The 13,009-nt window shown below is 40.9% G+C and overlaps 1 protein-coding gene across 5 annotated transcripts in view; it reads right to left on the minus strand.

The window, feature by feature from the left end:
- The window catches only part of FN1 (fibronectin 1), a 133,930-nt gene that overhangs the window by 96,746 nt on the left and 24,175 nt on the right, over nucleotides 1-13,009 (minus strand). For all 5 annotated transcript variants that reach the window (XM_060781432.2, XM_060781424.2, XM_060781416.2 and 2 more), the window contains exons 6-9: nucleotides 12,324-12,482; nucleotides 10,394-10,585; nucleotides 9,130-9,309; nucleotides 1,661-1,837 (exon numbers count right to left, since the gene is read on the minus strand). In XM_060781432.2, coding sequence (XP_060637415.2) covers nucleotides 1,661-1,837; nucleotides 9,130-9,309; nucleotides 10,394-10,585; nucleotides 12,324-12,482 — 708 coding nt within the window. The remainder of the gene's footprint in view (nucleotides 1-1,660; nucleotides 1,838-9,129; nucleotides 9,310-10,393; nucleotides 10,586-12,323; nucleotides 12,483-13,009) is intronic.

Consider the following 13,009-nt stretch of genomic DNA (forward strand, 5'->3'; position numbering starts at 1 on the left):
AAGTTCGAGCCTGATTAGATGTTTAATTGTTTTAATTTATTTAATGCTTAGGCCATTGGTCTTTCACATAAACAAATAATACATAAAAACCAGATTATTAAATACAATGTGAAATATAGAATTAAAATACTACATATACCAGGGGTCCTCAAACTAAGGCCCGGGGGCCGGATACGGCCCTCCAAGGTCATTTACCCGGCTCTCGCTCAGGGTCAACCTAAGTCTGAAATGACTTGAAAGCACACAACAACAACAATTCTATCTCATCAGCCAAAAGCAGGCCCACACTTCCCACTGAAATATTAATAAATTTATATTTATTAAAATTGTTCTTCATTATTAATTATTGTATTGATTTTAAGTGTTTTGCACTACAAATAAGATATGTACAGTGTGCATAGGGATTAATTCATGGTTTTTTTCAAATTATAATCCAGCCCTCCAACAGTTTGAGGGACTGTGACCTGGTCCTCTGTTTAAAAAGTTTGAGGATCCCTGACATACACCATTAATAAGCTACATATATCAATGGCAAGGATTAGTTGTTGAATCTACAGAGGCTGCTAGAGAATACCAGGTGTTGTGGGCTACGTACAAAAGAAGGCAAATCATCTAAGTATTTGTTGCTTAAGAAAATTTTCCTAAACTTTCCTAACTGTAAATCATACATTACATTTTTATATTTAATTTCCATTTTGAGGAGACCAAAACATTGAATCGACAAGGTGGAATCTGTCCAGAGGAGGGCAACTAAAATGATCAAGGGTCTGGAGAATGAAGAGTGGCTTAAGGAGCTGGGCATGTTTAGCCCGAAGAAGAGAAGGCTGAGAGGAGATATGATAGCCATGTATAAATATGTGAGAAGTCACAGGAAGGGGGGAGCAAGCTTGTTTTCTGCTTCCCTGGAGACTAGGGCGCGAAACAAAGGCTTCAAACCACAAGAAAAGAGATTCCATCTGAACATGAGGAAGAACTTCCTGACTGTGAGAGCCGTTCAGCAGTGGAACTCTCTGCCCTGGAGTGTAATGGAGGCTCCCTCTAAGGGGAAGCATGTGGGGGAATGCGGGAGTGCTTCATCAGCGTCGCAGATGGACGATGAAAGCGACAGCTCCCCTGGCGGCCAGAAAAAAGTTAAATAGCCTCTGTGTATGTCTGTATATGTTTGTATGTCAAAAATTGGCATGGACTGTTTGCCATATCTGTGTACACTGTAATCCGCCCTGAGTCCCCTGCGGGGTGAGAAGGGCGGAATATAAAAGCTGTAAATAAATAAATAAATAAATAAATAATTGGAAGCTTTTAAACAGAGGCTGGATGGCCATCTGTCAGGGGTGCTTTGAATGCAATATTCCTGCTTCTTGACAGGGGATGGGACTGGATGGCCCATGAGGTCTCTTCCAACACTAAGATTCTATGATTCTAATTCAATTTTTTGACACTTTTGAGTCTTAACATTCTCTAAATCTAAACCATGCAAAGGATGGACATCTGCAGAATTTGATTCCAGAACAGAACATTGGTTGAATTTACTTGAAGCGAGCATCTAACTTTACAGAAACTGCTGAATCATAATTAATGTCATAATTAATATCCACCTAAAACGCGAGATAAGTTACACATTTTTACTATGGACTCTCACAAAAAGATATATTCAACATACCAGCCATGGGGCAAAATCCAAACTTCTGGTCACCATCGTAGTTGCGTGTGGTTCCACACCATTTCATATTGTCTGTCCGCCCCTCAGAAGTACAATCAGTGTAATTACGGTTGTTGTAGAGGAAAGGGAAATGGCACAAAGCACCATTTGAGTTGCCACCACGTGTTTGAATCAAGACTGTAAGAAAACAATAGCCATTCAAAGTTAGGGTTGTGACTAAGATGGATTCATGTACAAAGTGTTGCACGCACAAAATCGTCTCCATGACAAGTTGTCATACCATCTGGGTCAATGAGACATTTGATAACAGAAAAATGTATCTCCAGGACATGCAATCCAGTTCCTTGGATTTGGAGATCTGCTTTTGAACCCCAACAATGTATTCTCCGCACAGCACAATGGATATCTTGACATGAAATACAACACATCTCCACACTACTTGGCTAGAGTTAGGGCTACTCAGATCTGGTCCTGGGCTTACACAAGGTTACCACATCCTCATCTTTACAAAGATCATACATAACACCACACGTTACTACTATGCTGAATCAGGTCTCTAGATGTAAGACCAGGCAGTTTTGGTCTCAATGTGTATGTTGCAATTTGCCAGAATCATATTACTGTTGATGCTTATTTTAAAATGAAAATGCTGATAATTATGAAAAAACCATTATAGCCACATCCTAGCCTGTTGAGATAGCAACCAATGTTTATCCATTTGCTTCAGCTTTGTGCATTTAGGACTCACACTCTTCCTGTGCACCTGGTGGCTTCCTCCCCTCTTTTTTCCTGTCACTAGTATTCTGGTGTTTGTAAAAGTTATAGCTAGCTCGCTTTATGTTGGCAATGTAGGAAAAACAAACAATTCCTTTCCTGATGCACCTCACATGTGGGAAACGCATATGAAAGTTGTATTTGTGTGTAGGGACAAAACAGATTGTGTACTGTTCTCCAAGCATGGAGGCAGTAAAACTTGGACCTATATTAATGGCTTAGAGCAGTCGGTCTCAACCTTCCGAATGCCGTGACCCCTTAATACAGTTGTGGTGATCCCCCAAGCATAAAATTATTTTCGTTGCTACTTTATAACTCTTAATTTTGTGACTGTTATGAATCGTAACGTATCTGATATACGGAATGGATTTTCATTTAATTTTCATTTCAAATTTGACATAAAATACTCGATACACGCCTTAGTCAGACTGGATTACTGTAATGCACTCTACGTGGGGCTGCCCTTGAAAACGGCCTGGAAATTTCAGATGATCCAACGGGCGGCAGCCAGGTTGTTAACTGGGGCTCCTTACAGAGAGAGGTCATCCCTCCTGTTCAAGGAGCTCCACTGGCTGCCATTCATTTACCGGACCCAATTCAAGGTACAGGTTCTTACCTACAAAGCCCTGAACAGTTTGGGACCTGCCTACCTGCGTGATCGCATCTCTGTATACGAACCCACACGATCTCTTCAATCATCCAGGGAGGCCCTGCTCTCGATCCCACCAGACTCGCAGGCGTGTTTGGTGGGGACGAGAGAGAGGGCCTTTTCGGTGGTGGCCCCTTGACTCTGGAACTCACTCCCTAAAGACATCAGACAGGCCCCAACTCCGGCAGTCTTCAGGAGGAGCTTGAAGACGTGGCTGTTCCAGTGTGCCTTCCCGGAATAATGATCCCATAGCACTTTGTCCTCCAAAGAACATGGCCATATAGCCCGAAAAAACCCACAAGAACTGAGTGATTCCGGCCATGAAAGCCTTCGACAATACACTTTACATTTCTTTAGGTCTGCTCGTATGCCCTTCTACAATCACCACTATCACCTTTTTGTCCATGTCCCAGCATCACTTCCAATTTTAATTTTACATTTGGCCTTCCCACTCTTTTTAATTGTGTGATGTCTTATTGATGTATATTTTTTTGTCTATGTTTTTATTTTAATTACTTGTATTGTTGTTCGTTGCTTGTATTGTTGTATTTGGGCTTGGCCTCATGTAAGCCATACCAAATCCCTTGAGGAGATGGTAGCGGGGTATAAATAAAGTGTTATCATTATCATTATTATTATTATTATTATTATTATTATTCACTCATATGTGAATGCTGGTGAGATTGGTGGGGATTGATTTTGTCATTTGGGAGTTGCTAGAATTTATAGTTAACCTACATTCAGAGAGCTTTCCAAACTCCACCAACGATAGAATTGAACCAAACTTGGCACACAGAACTCCCACAACAATACTGGAAGTGTTTGTCGGGCATTGACCTTGAGTTTTGGAGTTGTAGTTCACCTACCTCCAAAGAGCACTGTGGACTCAAACAATGATAGATCTGGACCCAACTTGGCATGAATACTCAATATGCCCAAATGTGAACATTGGTGGGGTTTGGGAAAAATAGACCTTGACACTTGGAAGTTGTAGTTGCTGGGATTTATAGTTCACCTACAATCAAAGAGCATTTTGAACCCACCAACGATAGAATTGGGTCAAACTTCCGACACAGAACCCCCCTAAACAACAGAAAATACTGTGTTTTCTGATAGTCTGACACCCCCTTGTGACCCCCCCCCCCCCAGGGGTCCCGATCCCCAGGATGAGAAACGCTGGCCTAGAGCTTCACAGCAATATACAAGGTAATTGTGAGGGTTAATTATAGAGCAAGACTGCAAACAAATATGGCTACACATACAACTGAGTTGTACAAACAAAAGCAGTTTTCCATGTGTATGTTAAACGCATGATGAAAAATGTTTTCCCTGGCATACGTTGCAAACAAAACTCAGCTTCAAAGTTGAAGCCAAAGACGGCAGCTGCGCATTCATTGGGTCAGACAGACTTTCTTCACATCTTGTTTCTGTTTTCTCACATGCTTTTAGAGCTGGGCCTTTTGAAAGCTCCTCACTCTTCTTTTCAATATCGAGAGTTTCTAAGTGAGAAACTAGATGAAAAACAGATAAAGGATAACCATACTTTTACAAAAACAGAGCAGCAGATGTGCCACTGGGAAATGTCTTTCTTGCACTTGATCTTTTTTTCTTAAGGTGGGCAAAGAAAAAAAAAGCAATGTTCTAGTTATTTTAGGTTGGGGGCTATAGCTAACCTGTCCCAGATGACTGACCCATTTAAGGGCAATCTTTGCTGCTTCTCCAACATGGGGAGGAAAGTAGTTGCTAGAGAATAAGCAAGTTTACTCCAATTCTTTCAATGAGAGAAATCTGATGAGAAATCAAAGAAGTGTTGAGTACATTGCAGAGAGAGCAGAACTGCTCTGTTGCATTTTGAATAAGTCTTAACTTACAGCCTTAATTACAACCCTAATGGTTTTAAATAGTTGCTAAAAATGAGACATGTGCTTATGTGGTTCTATTTTAAGGATTTCCCTACTTCCATGAGGCCCTTCGTATTGCAACGTTATAATCAATGGCACTCCTCGCCACTAAAAGCCAAGTCTTTAAAAAAAGATCAAAGGGGAGAAAAGCAGGTGCAAAAAAGCAAGAAATAGGGATGGATCAAAAAAGTAATAAAGTAAGTATCTCCAATTCAAGCAAAGTGAAGAACTTCAGAACAAAATGAGATGCCCCAAAAAGAGAAGAGATGCAGCTTGTAGTCTAATACTCTGTCAAAAAAGCAACCCAGGCATGAAGAAGGAATACCTATGAGGAAACTGTCTACAAAGGGAATGCGATTCATTTTGGTCTCCTGCTATAGAAATTGTTGTAACATTAAACTATTGCACAAAAAGAGGAAAATTTCAGATTTGTACAAGATTTCACAATTTTGGTCAGATTAGGTAAAGGTAAAGGTTTTCCCCTGACATCAAGTCCAGTCGTGTCTGACTCTGGGGTGTAGCGCTCATTTCCATTTCTAAGCCGAAGAGCCAGCGTTGTCCATAGACACCTCTTAGGTCATGTGGCTGGCATGACTGCAAGGAGTGTCGTTACCTTCCTGCAAGGTGGGGACGGACCTATTGATCAACTCACATTTGCATGTTTTCGAAGGTCAGACTAGGTAACCATATTTCGAGCCCTCAGTGGCGCAGCAGAATAAATCGCTGAGCTGCTGAACTTGCTGACCAAAAGGTTGGCAGTTTGAATCTGGGGAGCAGGGTGAACTCCCACTGTTAGGTTCAGCTTCTGCCAACCTAGCAATTCGAAAACATGCAAGTGTGAGTAGATCAATAGGTACCACTTCTGTGGAAAGGTAACAACACTCCATGCACTGTAATGTAATGTCTTTTTATTTTATTTTTTGGCTTTTTAAAGTATCTTTCACAGTGTTTTACAGTGTTTTAATGAGTGATGGTCACTCGTTGGCCTGATAGGTTTATTGTGTCCAAATTTGGTGTCAATTTGTCCAGTGGTTTTGGAGTTATGTTAATCCCACAAATGAACATTACATTTTTATTTATACTAGCTGTACCACGCTTTGCTGTGGCCAACCTTCCCTCTTTCTCTCCTTCTTTCCCTCCCTCCCTCCCTCCTTCCTTCCTTCCCGTCTTTCCTTCTCTCTTCTCTTCTTCCTTCCTTCTCTATCTCTTTCCTTCCTTCCCCTTTTCTTTCTCTTCTGCTCTTTTCTTCCTTCTCTCTTTCCTTCCCTCCCTCTTTCTCTATATCTTTCCCCTTCCTTCACTCCCTCTTTCCTTCCTTCTTTCCCTTTTTTCTTTCCTTCTCCCCTTCCTTCCTTCCTTCTCTAACTTTCCTTCCTTCCCCCTTTTTCTTTTCCTACCTCTTTCTCTCCTTTCTTCCTTCTCTACCTCCTTCCTTCCTTCCTTCTCTCTTTGTTTCCATGCTTCCTTCTTTCTTTCCCTCCCCCTTTCTTTCTTTCTTTCTTTCTTTCTTTCTTTCTTTCTTCTTTTTTTCTCCCCTTCCCTCTCTCTTTCTTCCCTTTTTTCTATATTATTTAGCTTTTCGTCATTTAGCTTTTAGGGCCTTCTTAAGTCCCTTCTGTTCTGTTTTTCAGTGTTTTTTTGAGTGAAGGACATACATTGGGTTGTTAGGTGTATCGTGTCCAAATTTGGTGTCAATTCCCCCAGTGGTTTTTGAATTCTGTTAATCCCACAAACGAACAATACATTTTTATTTATATAAGATTGATAGAAACTCTCTTTCTCTCTCTCTCTCTCTCTATATATATATATACACACACACACACATATACATATACATATACATACACACACACACACACACACCCCTTAACATTACTGGGACAGACAGTTTCTGTCATACAATGGGAGTTGTCAGGAAAAAGATTCACTCGTGGACTGTCTGGCTATACGAACAGATCCCTGATGAAATGTGAATTTCTCCCCTCCTTATCTCTAAAGGAGGCAAAATGCTTTGAAAGAACAGGCCTCAGAGATGCCTGTTTCTGCTATATATGGGATTCAGGATTTAAGAGAGTGACGTCAGAACATTGCACGAGTCATACGCAGGAGGCATTTTCCTCTCTGGCCTAATATGGATATCTGTCTAACTGGACTAAAGAAAAAGAAAGAAACGACAAACATAAGCCAGAGACATACAGGGAAAAGATGCAGAGCACAGCTTGATCTACCCACTTAACTTCCATTCAATGCCCTTCTCGTCTACAACGGTAGGAAGGACACACTAGATCTAAAATAATGGTGTACATATATTTAACGGAAGTCATATTTCCACACTCAAACCATGGGACTGGCTGATGAGACACAGTGGAAGAAAACAACAGGAAAATTTAAAATCCTTGCTTTCTTTAGCCAATCATTCCTGAAAAACAAGCTTTCTTTGCTGAGCACAATTGGAAAACTGAACTCTGGCAGCACGATTTCCCCAACAGCTGAGGGTCAAAGTGAATCATGGATGGGAAAGCCATATAGAACATTTGAAGACACTTGTGCTCGGGATAAGCACAGAGAATTTCTTAGATGCACCTGACAATCTGAGTGCCAATAAACAAATGCTAATAATATCTTTCAAAAGTGCAATCATGTGTCTTAAGGGTTGTTGTAGGTTTTTTCGGGCTATATGGCCATGTTCTAGAGGCATTCTCTCCTGACGTTTTGCCTGCATCTATGGCAAATATCCTCAGAGGTAGTGAGGTCGGTGTCTTAAATTACAACAGGTTGACTATCCCTTATCTGGAATTCTTAATTACTTTAAAATCCACAATTGTTCACAAGGGCGTCTCAGGCCCCTTTCACACAGCTGTATTAAATTAGCATTAAACTAGATTATATGGTAGTGTTGACTCAGATAATCCAAAGAAAGCCTTGATATTCTGGGTTATATGGCTGTGTGGAAGGCCCCTGAGATAGTAATACAATGATGTATTGTCGAAGACTTTCATGGCCAGAATCACTGGGTTGTTGTAGGTCAGTGCTTCTCAACCTTCCTGATGCCGTGACCCTTTCGTACAGTTTCTCATGTCGTAGTGACCCCCAACCACAACATTATTTTCGTTGCTACTTCATAACTGTAATTTTGCTCCTGTTTTGAATCATAATGAAAATATCTGATATACAGGATGTATTTTCATTCACTGGACCAAATTTGGCACAAATATCTGATAAACCAACATTTGAATGCTGGTGGGGTTGGGGGAGGGTTGATTTTGTCATTTAGGTGATGTAGTTGCTGGGATTTATAGTTCACCTACAATCAAAGAGAATTCTGAATTCCACTAATGATGGAATTGAGCCAAACTCGGCACACAGAACTCCCGCGTCCAACAGAAAATACTGGAAGGGTTTGGTGGACATTGACCGTGAGTTTTGGAGTTGTAGTTCACCTACATCTAGAGAGCTCTGGACTCAAACAATGATGGATCTGGACCAAACTTGGCATGGATCCTCAATATGCCCAAATGTGAACACTGGTGAAGTTTGGGGAAAATAGACCTTGACATTTGGGAGTTGTAGTTGCTGGGATTTCTAGTTCACCTACAATCCAAGAGCATTCTGAACTCCACCAAAGATAGAATTGGGCCAAACTTCCCATACAAAACCCCTCATGACCAACAGAAAATACTATGTTTTCTGATGCTCTTCAGTGACCCCTCTGACACCTCCTTGCGACCCCCTCAGGGGTCCCAACCCCCAGGTTGAGAAACACTGTTGTAGGTTTTCAGGGCTATATGGCCATGTTCTAGAGGCATTTTCTCCTGACGTTTCGCCTGCATCTATGGCAAGCATCCTCTACCTCACTACCTCAACGACATGGCCATATAGCTCGGAAAACCTACAAAACCTAGTAATACTTTGAGTTTTTGATAGTTCGTTGTGTACAAACTTTGTTTTATGCACAAAATTGTTTACCAAATGTTGTGTACAAAATTATCTTCAGTGTGTATAAAGAACATATGAACCATCACCTCTATTAAAAGTATTAATTAATTCCAAATTACAGGTCTGTACTTCCATTGCAATACTTTTCTCCCTGCTAAAACCAGCATTTGATTTATCCCCCCAAAAAAACTTTTTTAAAAAATATTTACCATTCTGTTCTGTACAGAAGGAGTATTTCTGGTCCTGATCAAAGTTAGAGCTGGTGCTGCACCAAAGAGTCCCATCGTTGCGGCCTTCAGAGGTACACGAGTAGAAAGTCCTCCCATTATAGGTGAAGGGGAGGGCACAGGGTTCCCCATCAGAATTGCCACCATAGGTTTGCGTCACAGCTAAAAAAATGAAACAGAAGATGGTATTATGGTTTTGACATCCCATTTCACATATAAGGCAACACTTTTCACATGAGATGAATGTGGTCTTTTATTACATCTTAGAGCAACTGCTGGTTGTAGTTAGTGAGCTGGACTTGGAGAGAAAACAGAAAATTTTCCCCAAACAAACCATTCTCTAAACCAGGGGTCCTCAAACTAAGTCCCGGGGGCCGGATGTGGCCCTCCAAGGTTATTTACCCGGCCCTCACTCAGGGTCAACCTTAGTCTGTAATGACTCAAAAGCACACAATAACAACAACAGTTCTGTTTCATCAGCCAAAAGCAGGCCCACACTTCCCACTGAAATACTAATAAATATATATTTGTTAAAATCCTTCATTTTAATTATTGTATTGTTTTTAAGCATTTTTGCACTACAAATAAGATATGTGCAGTGTGCATAGGAATTCATTCATTTTTTTCCAAATTATAATCTGGCCCTCCAACAGTTTGAAGGACTGTGAACTGGCCCTCAGTTTCAAAAGTCTGAGGACCTCTACAGTTAACATAGCACTGGGTCCAAAAGCACCATAGCTTCTGGAATGTGTGCCAATGTAGCAGTGGAAGTAGCAGCTTCTTTTTGCCTATGCTAGTGATTCACAAATTCTGGTCTTCCAAGTGTTTTGAACTTCCAAAGTACCTGGAAGATCATGACTTGAAAAATACTGACCTATGCAATGTGCTTTGTTCCCACCGATGTGATGTACTGCCTCTTATGGCAATATATGGTGAGCTATGGGCTTACTCATATAGCAGTCAAACAATTAGGCTACCTAAGTCAGTATATGTCCCTATATATGGAGCTCATCAGCTCCATTATATTATGGAATAAGCATAGCACTATGAAACAAGCCAGGTACGATGCATTCTCCTGAGCTATGATCCCAAGGCAGCTTGAAAGTCAACTCTTTACTCAATCTCAGCTCAGGATCTTGCCCCATTCAATCCTATCCCATCCAGTCCTTCTAGCTTAAGCTTGCATGACTGTCTTTTAAACTCCAGGATATTTTAGGTTTCTATGGATATTAAACTTGTGCCATACTTGTTTCCTGACAGCTGACTCCATTGCCCAGACAAGTGCAAAGCATATGTTGGCTCCCTTGCGTCTTGAGCCACTGCATTCCCAAAAAGTAGACCATGCCATTGTCTGTCACGCAGTGTCCATATGGAGCAGGCTGTGGCTGAGGCTGATACAGTGCAGTTCGTACATCTGTGATGGTTGCAGATCCCGTTCCTACAGCAGAAAACACAAGAATACTGCAATACCACAACACCCAACAAAAAACCTGTTATACATTCTTGGACAATATTTTACATTGTGAAATATTTTAATATGCAATAAAATTATCCTTGTTTTAATTTGTTAGTTCTCTTAAATTGGTTTTATTTGTATGCCACACTGCTGTTTCATGGCATAGGGCAGGATATAACTATTTTAGTGAATGACTCAATGAATAAAGTATGTCGATCAAATATATCTTAAGAAATTGGACTATTTCCCTGAAGTTGTTTAGTATAGTACAGTGATTTCTAAACTTTGGTCCTTCAGTTATTTTACACTTCAACTCTCACAAGCCCCAGTGAACTTGTCCAATGGTCAGGAGTTTGGGGAACGGAAGTCAAAACCACTTATAGGACCAAAGTTTGGGAACCACCAGTCCAACAAGTACAGTATATTTTCACCAAATCTAATACAAAATTAGAAATCAAAATACACAACATACAGTTCAATACAAAAATACAGGAAGTATCCAGAAACATATCGCCTTTCACTATTCTCAAGACTAATCCTATTATAGGAAGAGTTATGTCCAATTTAAAGTCTATTGAGAGTTGATCAATTGAAATCAGTGTGACTTATTAACTAAAAGGAGCCCCCGGTGGCGCAGTGGGTTAAAGCCCTGTGCCGGCAGGACTGAAGACCAACAGGTCGCAGGTTCAAATCCGGGGGGAGGCGGATGAGCTCCCTCTATCAGCTCCAGCTCCTCATGTGGGGACATGAGAGAAGCCTCCCACAAGGATGATAAAAACATCAAATCATCCAGGCGTCCCCTGGGCAACGTCCTTGCAGACAGCCAATTCTCTCACACCAGGAGTCACTCCTGACACGACAAAAAAAAAAACTAAAAAATCATATTCCGGGCCCATCCAGACAGGCCCAAAAACCGGGACCTGTCTTTGTTTTACCAGAGGCTTCCAAATGTCCAAACATGCCAGGAGAGCGGGGGGGGGGGGGGGAGCAGGAAGAGGAGGAAGAAAACCATGAGGGCATGAGGAGGAACGTAATGGCGGCCAGGTTTTGTTTATTTTTAAGGGTACATTTGGGAGGCTTCAATGTGGCTGCATGCCATCCCGATTGTTATCAGGATGGTAGCCACCCTCCACAGGAAAGACCGAGGTTTTTTTGGTGGGAATGGGTACAAAAATCTGTGCCAAAACAAGTTTTAGCACAGATTTTTCAGCTGTGTGGAAGCGCCTTTAGTTAACCAAGTTAAAGCTAATATTGGATTCAGCCAGTTTACACTCACTGTTAGCAAGTTATTCTATCCACTGCAAAAAGAGCAAGTAAGGCATGGATTGGTCCAATCAGTTTGGGACAAAGTTTTGGTCAAGGAAGAATATAAATTAACAGAATCATTTACTCAGTGTTGTGGTTCTATATTTTTTTAAAAGCGATCCAACAAGGCTACATAGTTCTACTAACAACCACACCCTAAGGCACATACTGTAGGTTATGGGAGAAAAGTGAGTTATAAATACATTAAACAAATATAGACTTGAGTGTTGTTTCCATACTCTACTGATCTTCTGGAGGGTGGAAAAAACAACCAAGTCTGGCCTTTCGGTCTATAGTCCATACAAGTCAAGGAAACAGCAAGAAAGGAGGCAAGAATAACAAACTAGTGAATTGGACCATCCGTGTGCTGCATTCGAATTTTACATGAACAGATAGATCCAGGAGTATGTCTCACCTATTCCAGTGGTCTGCTGAGATGAATGCCTCTCGCATTTCCATTCCCCTCTGCCATTGCCCGTGCAGATGCACTGGAGCAGATTTCCCCTGTTGTCCTTCTTGCTCCAGGTGTCTCCAATTCTGTAGGATGTCTTGGTATCTGGATCATTGCATCTGTCTGCAGAAAAAGGGAAAAAATACAAAATGCATGGGAATGAAGTCCTGATATCAGCAATAATATGCATCTCAAGCTACTTATATCTTTGATCTTTGATCGCTGTTTTTAAATTGTTTTTAAATTGTGTTCAATTTTAGCCTGTTCTTGTAAGCCGCTCCGAGCCCCAGGAGAGTGGCGGCATATAAGTTCAAATAATAATAAATAATAAATAAATAATAAAATAAATATGATTGGCTATATAAGGCCCATTCTACCAAATAATGTTCTTGATCTTTCTAAGGTTGTGTTGGTGTGTGCGCATTTTAATGATATATGTCTTAATCTAGTTTCTAGTTTCAGTTTCTGATGGTTTAATCTATTAACTTTTGTCCCTTATGGGTTTTAATTATATGTTTAAAATCATTGAAATATGACTCTGGAGAGTAGGTTTTTTCGGGCTGTATGGCTATGGTCTAGAGGCATTTTCTCCTGACATTTTGTCTGCATCTATGGCAAGCATCCTCAGATGTAGTGAGGTCTGTTGGAAG

The sequence above is a fragment of the Anolis sagrei genome, chromosome 1 (assembly GCF_037176765.1).
Source record: "Anolis sagrei isolate rAnoSag1 chromosome 1, rAnoSag1.mat, whole genome shotgun sequence".
NCBI classification, from domain to species: domain Eukaryota; kingdom Metazoa; phylum Chordata; class Lepidosauria; order Squamata; family Dactyloidae; genus Anolis; species Anolis sagrei.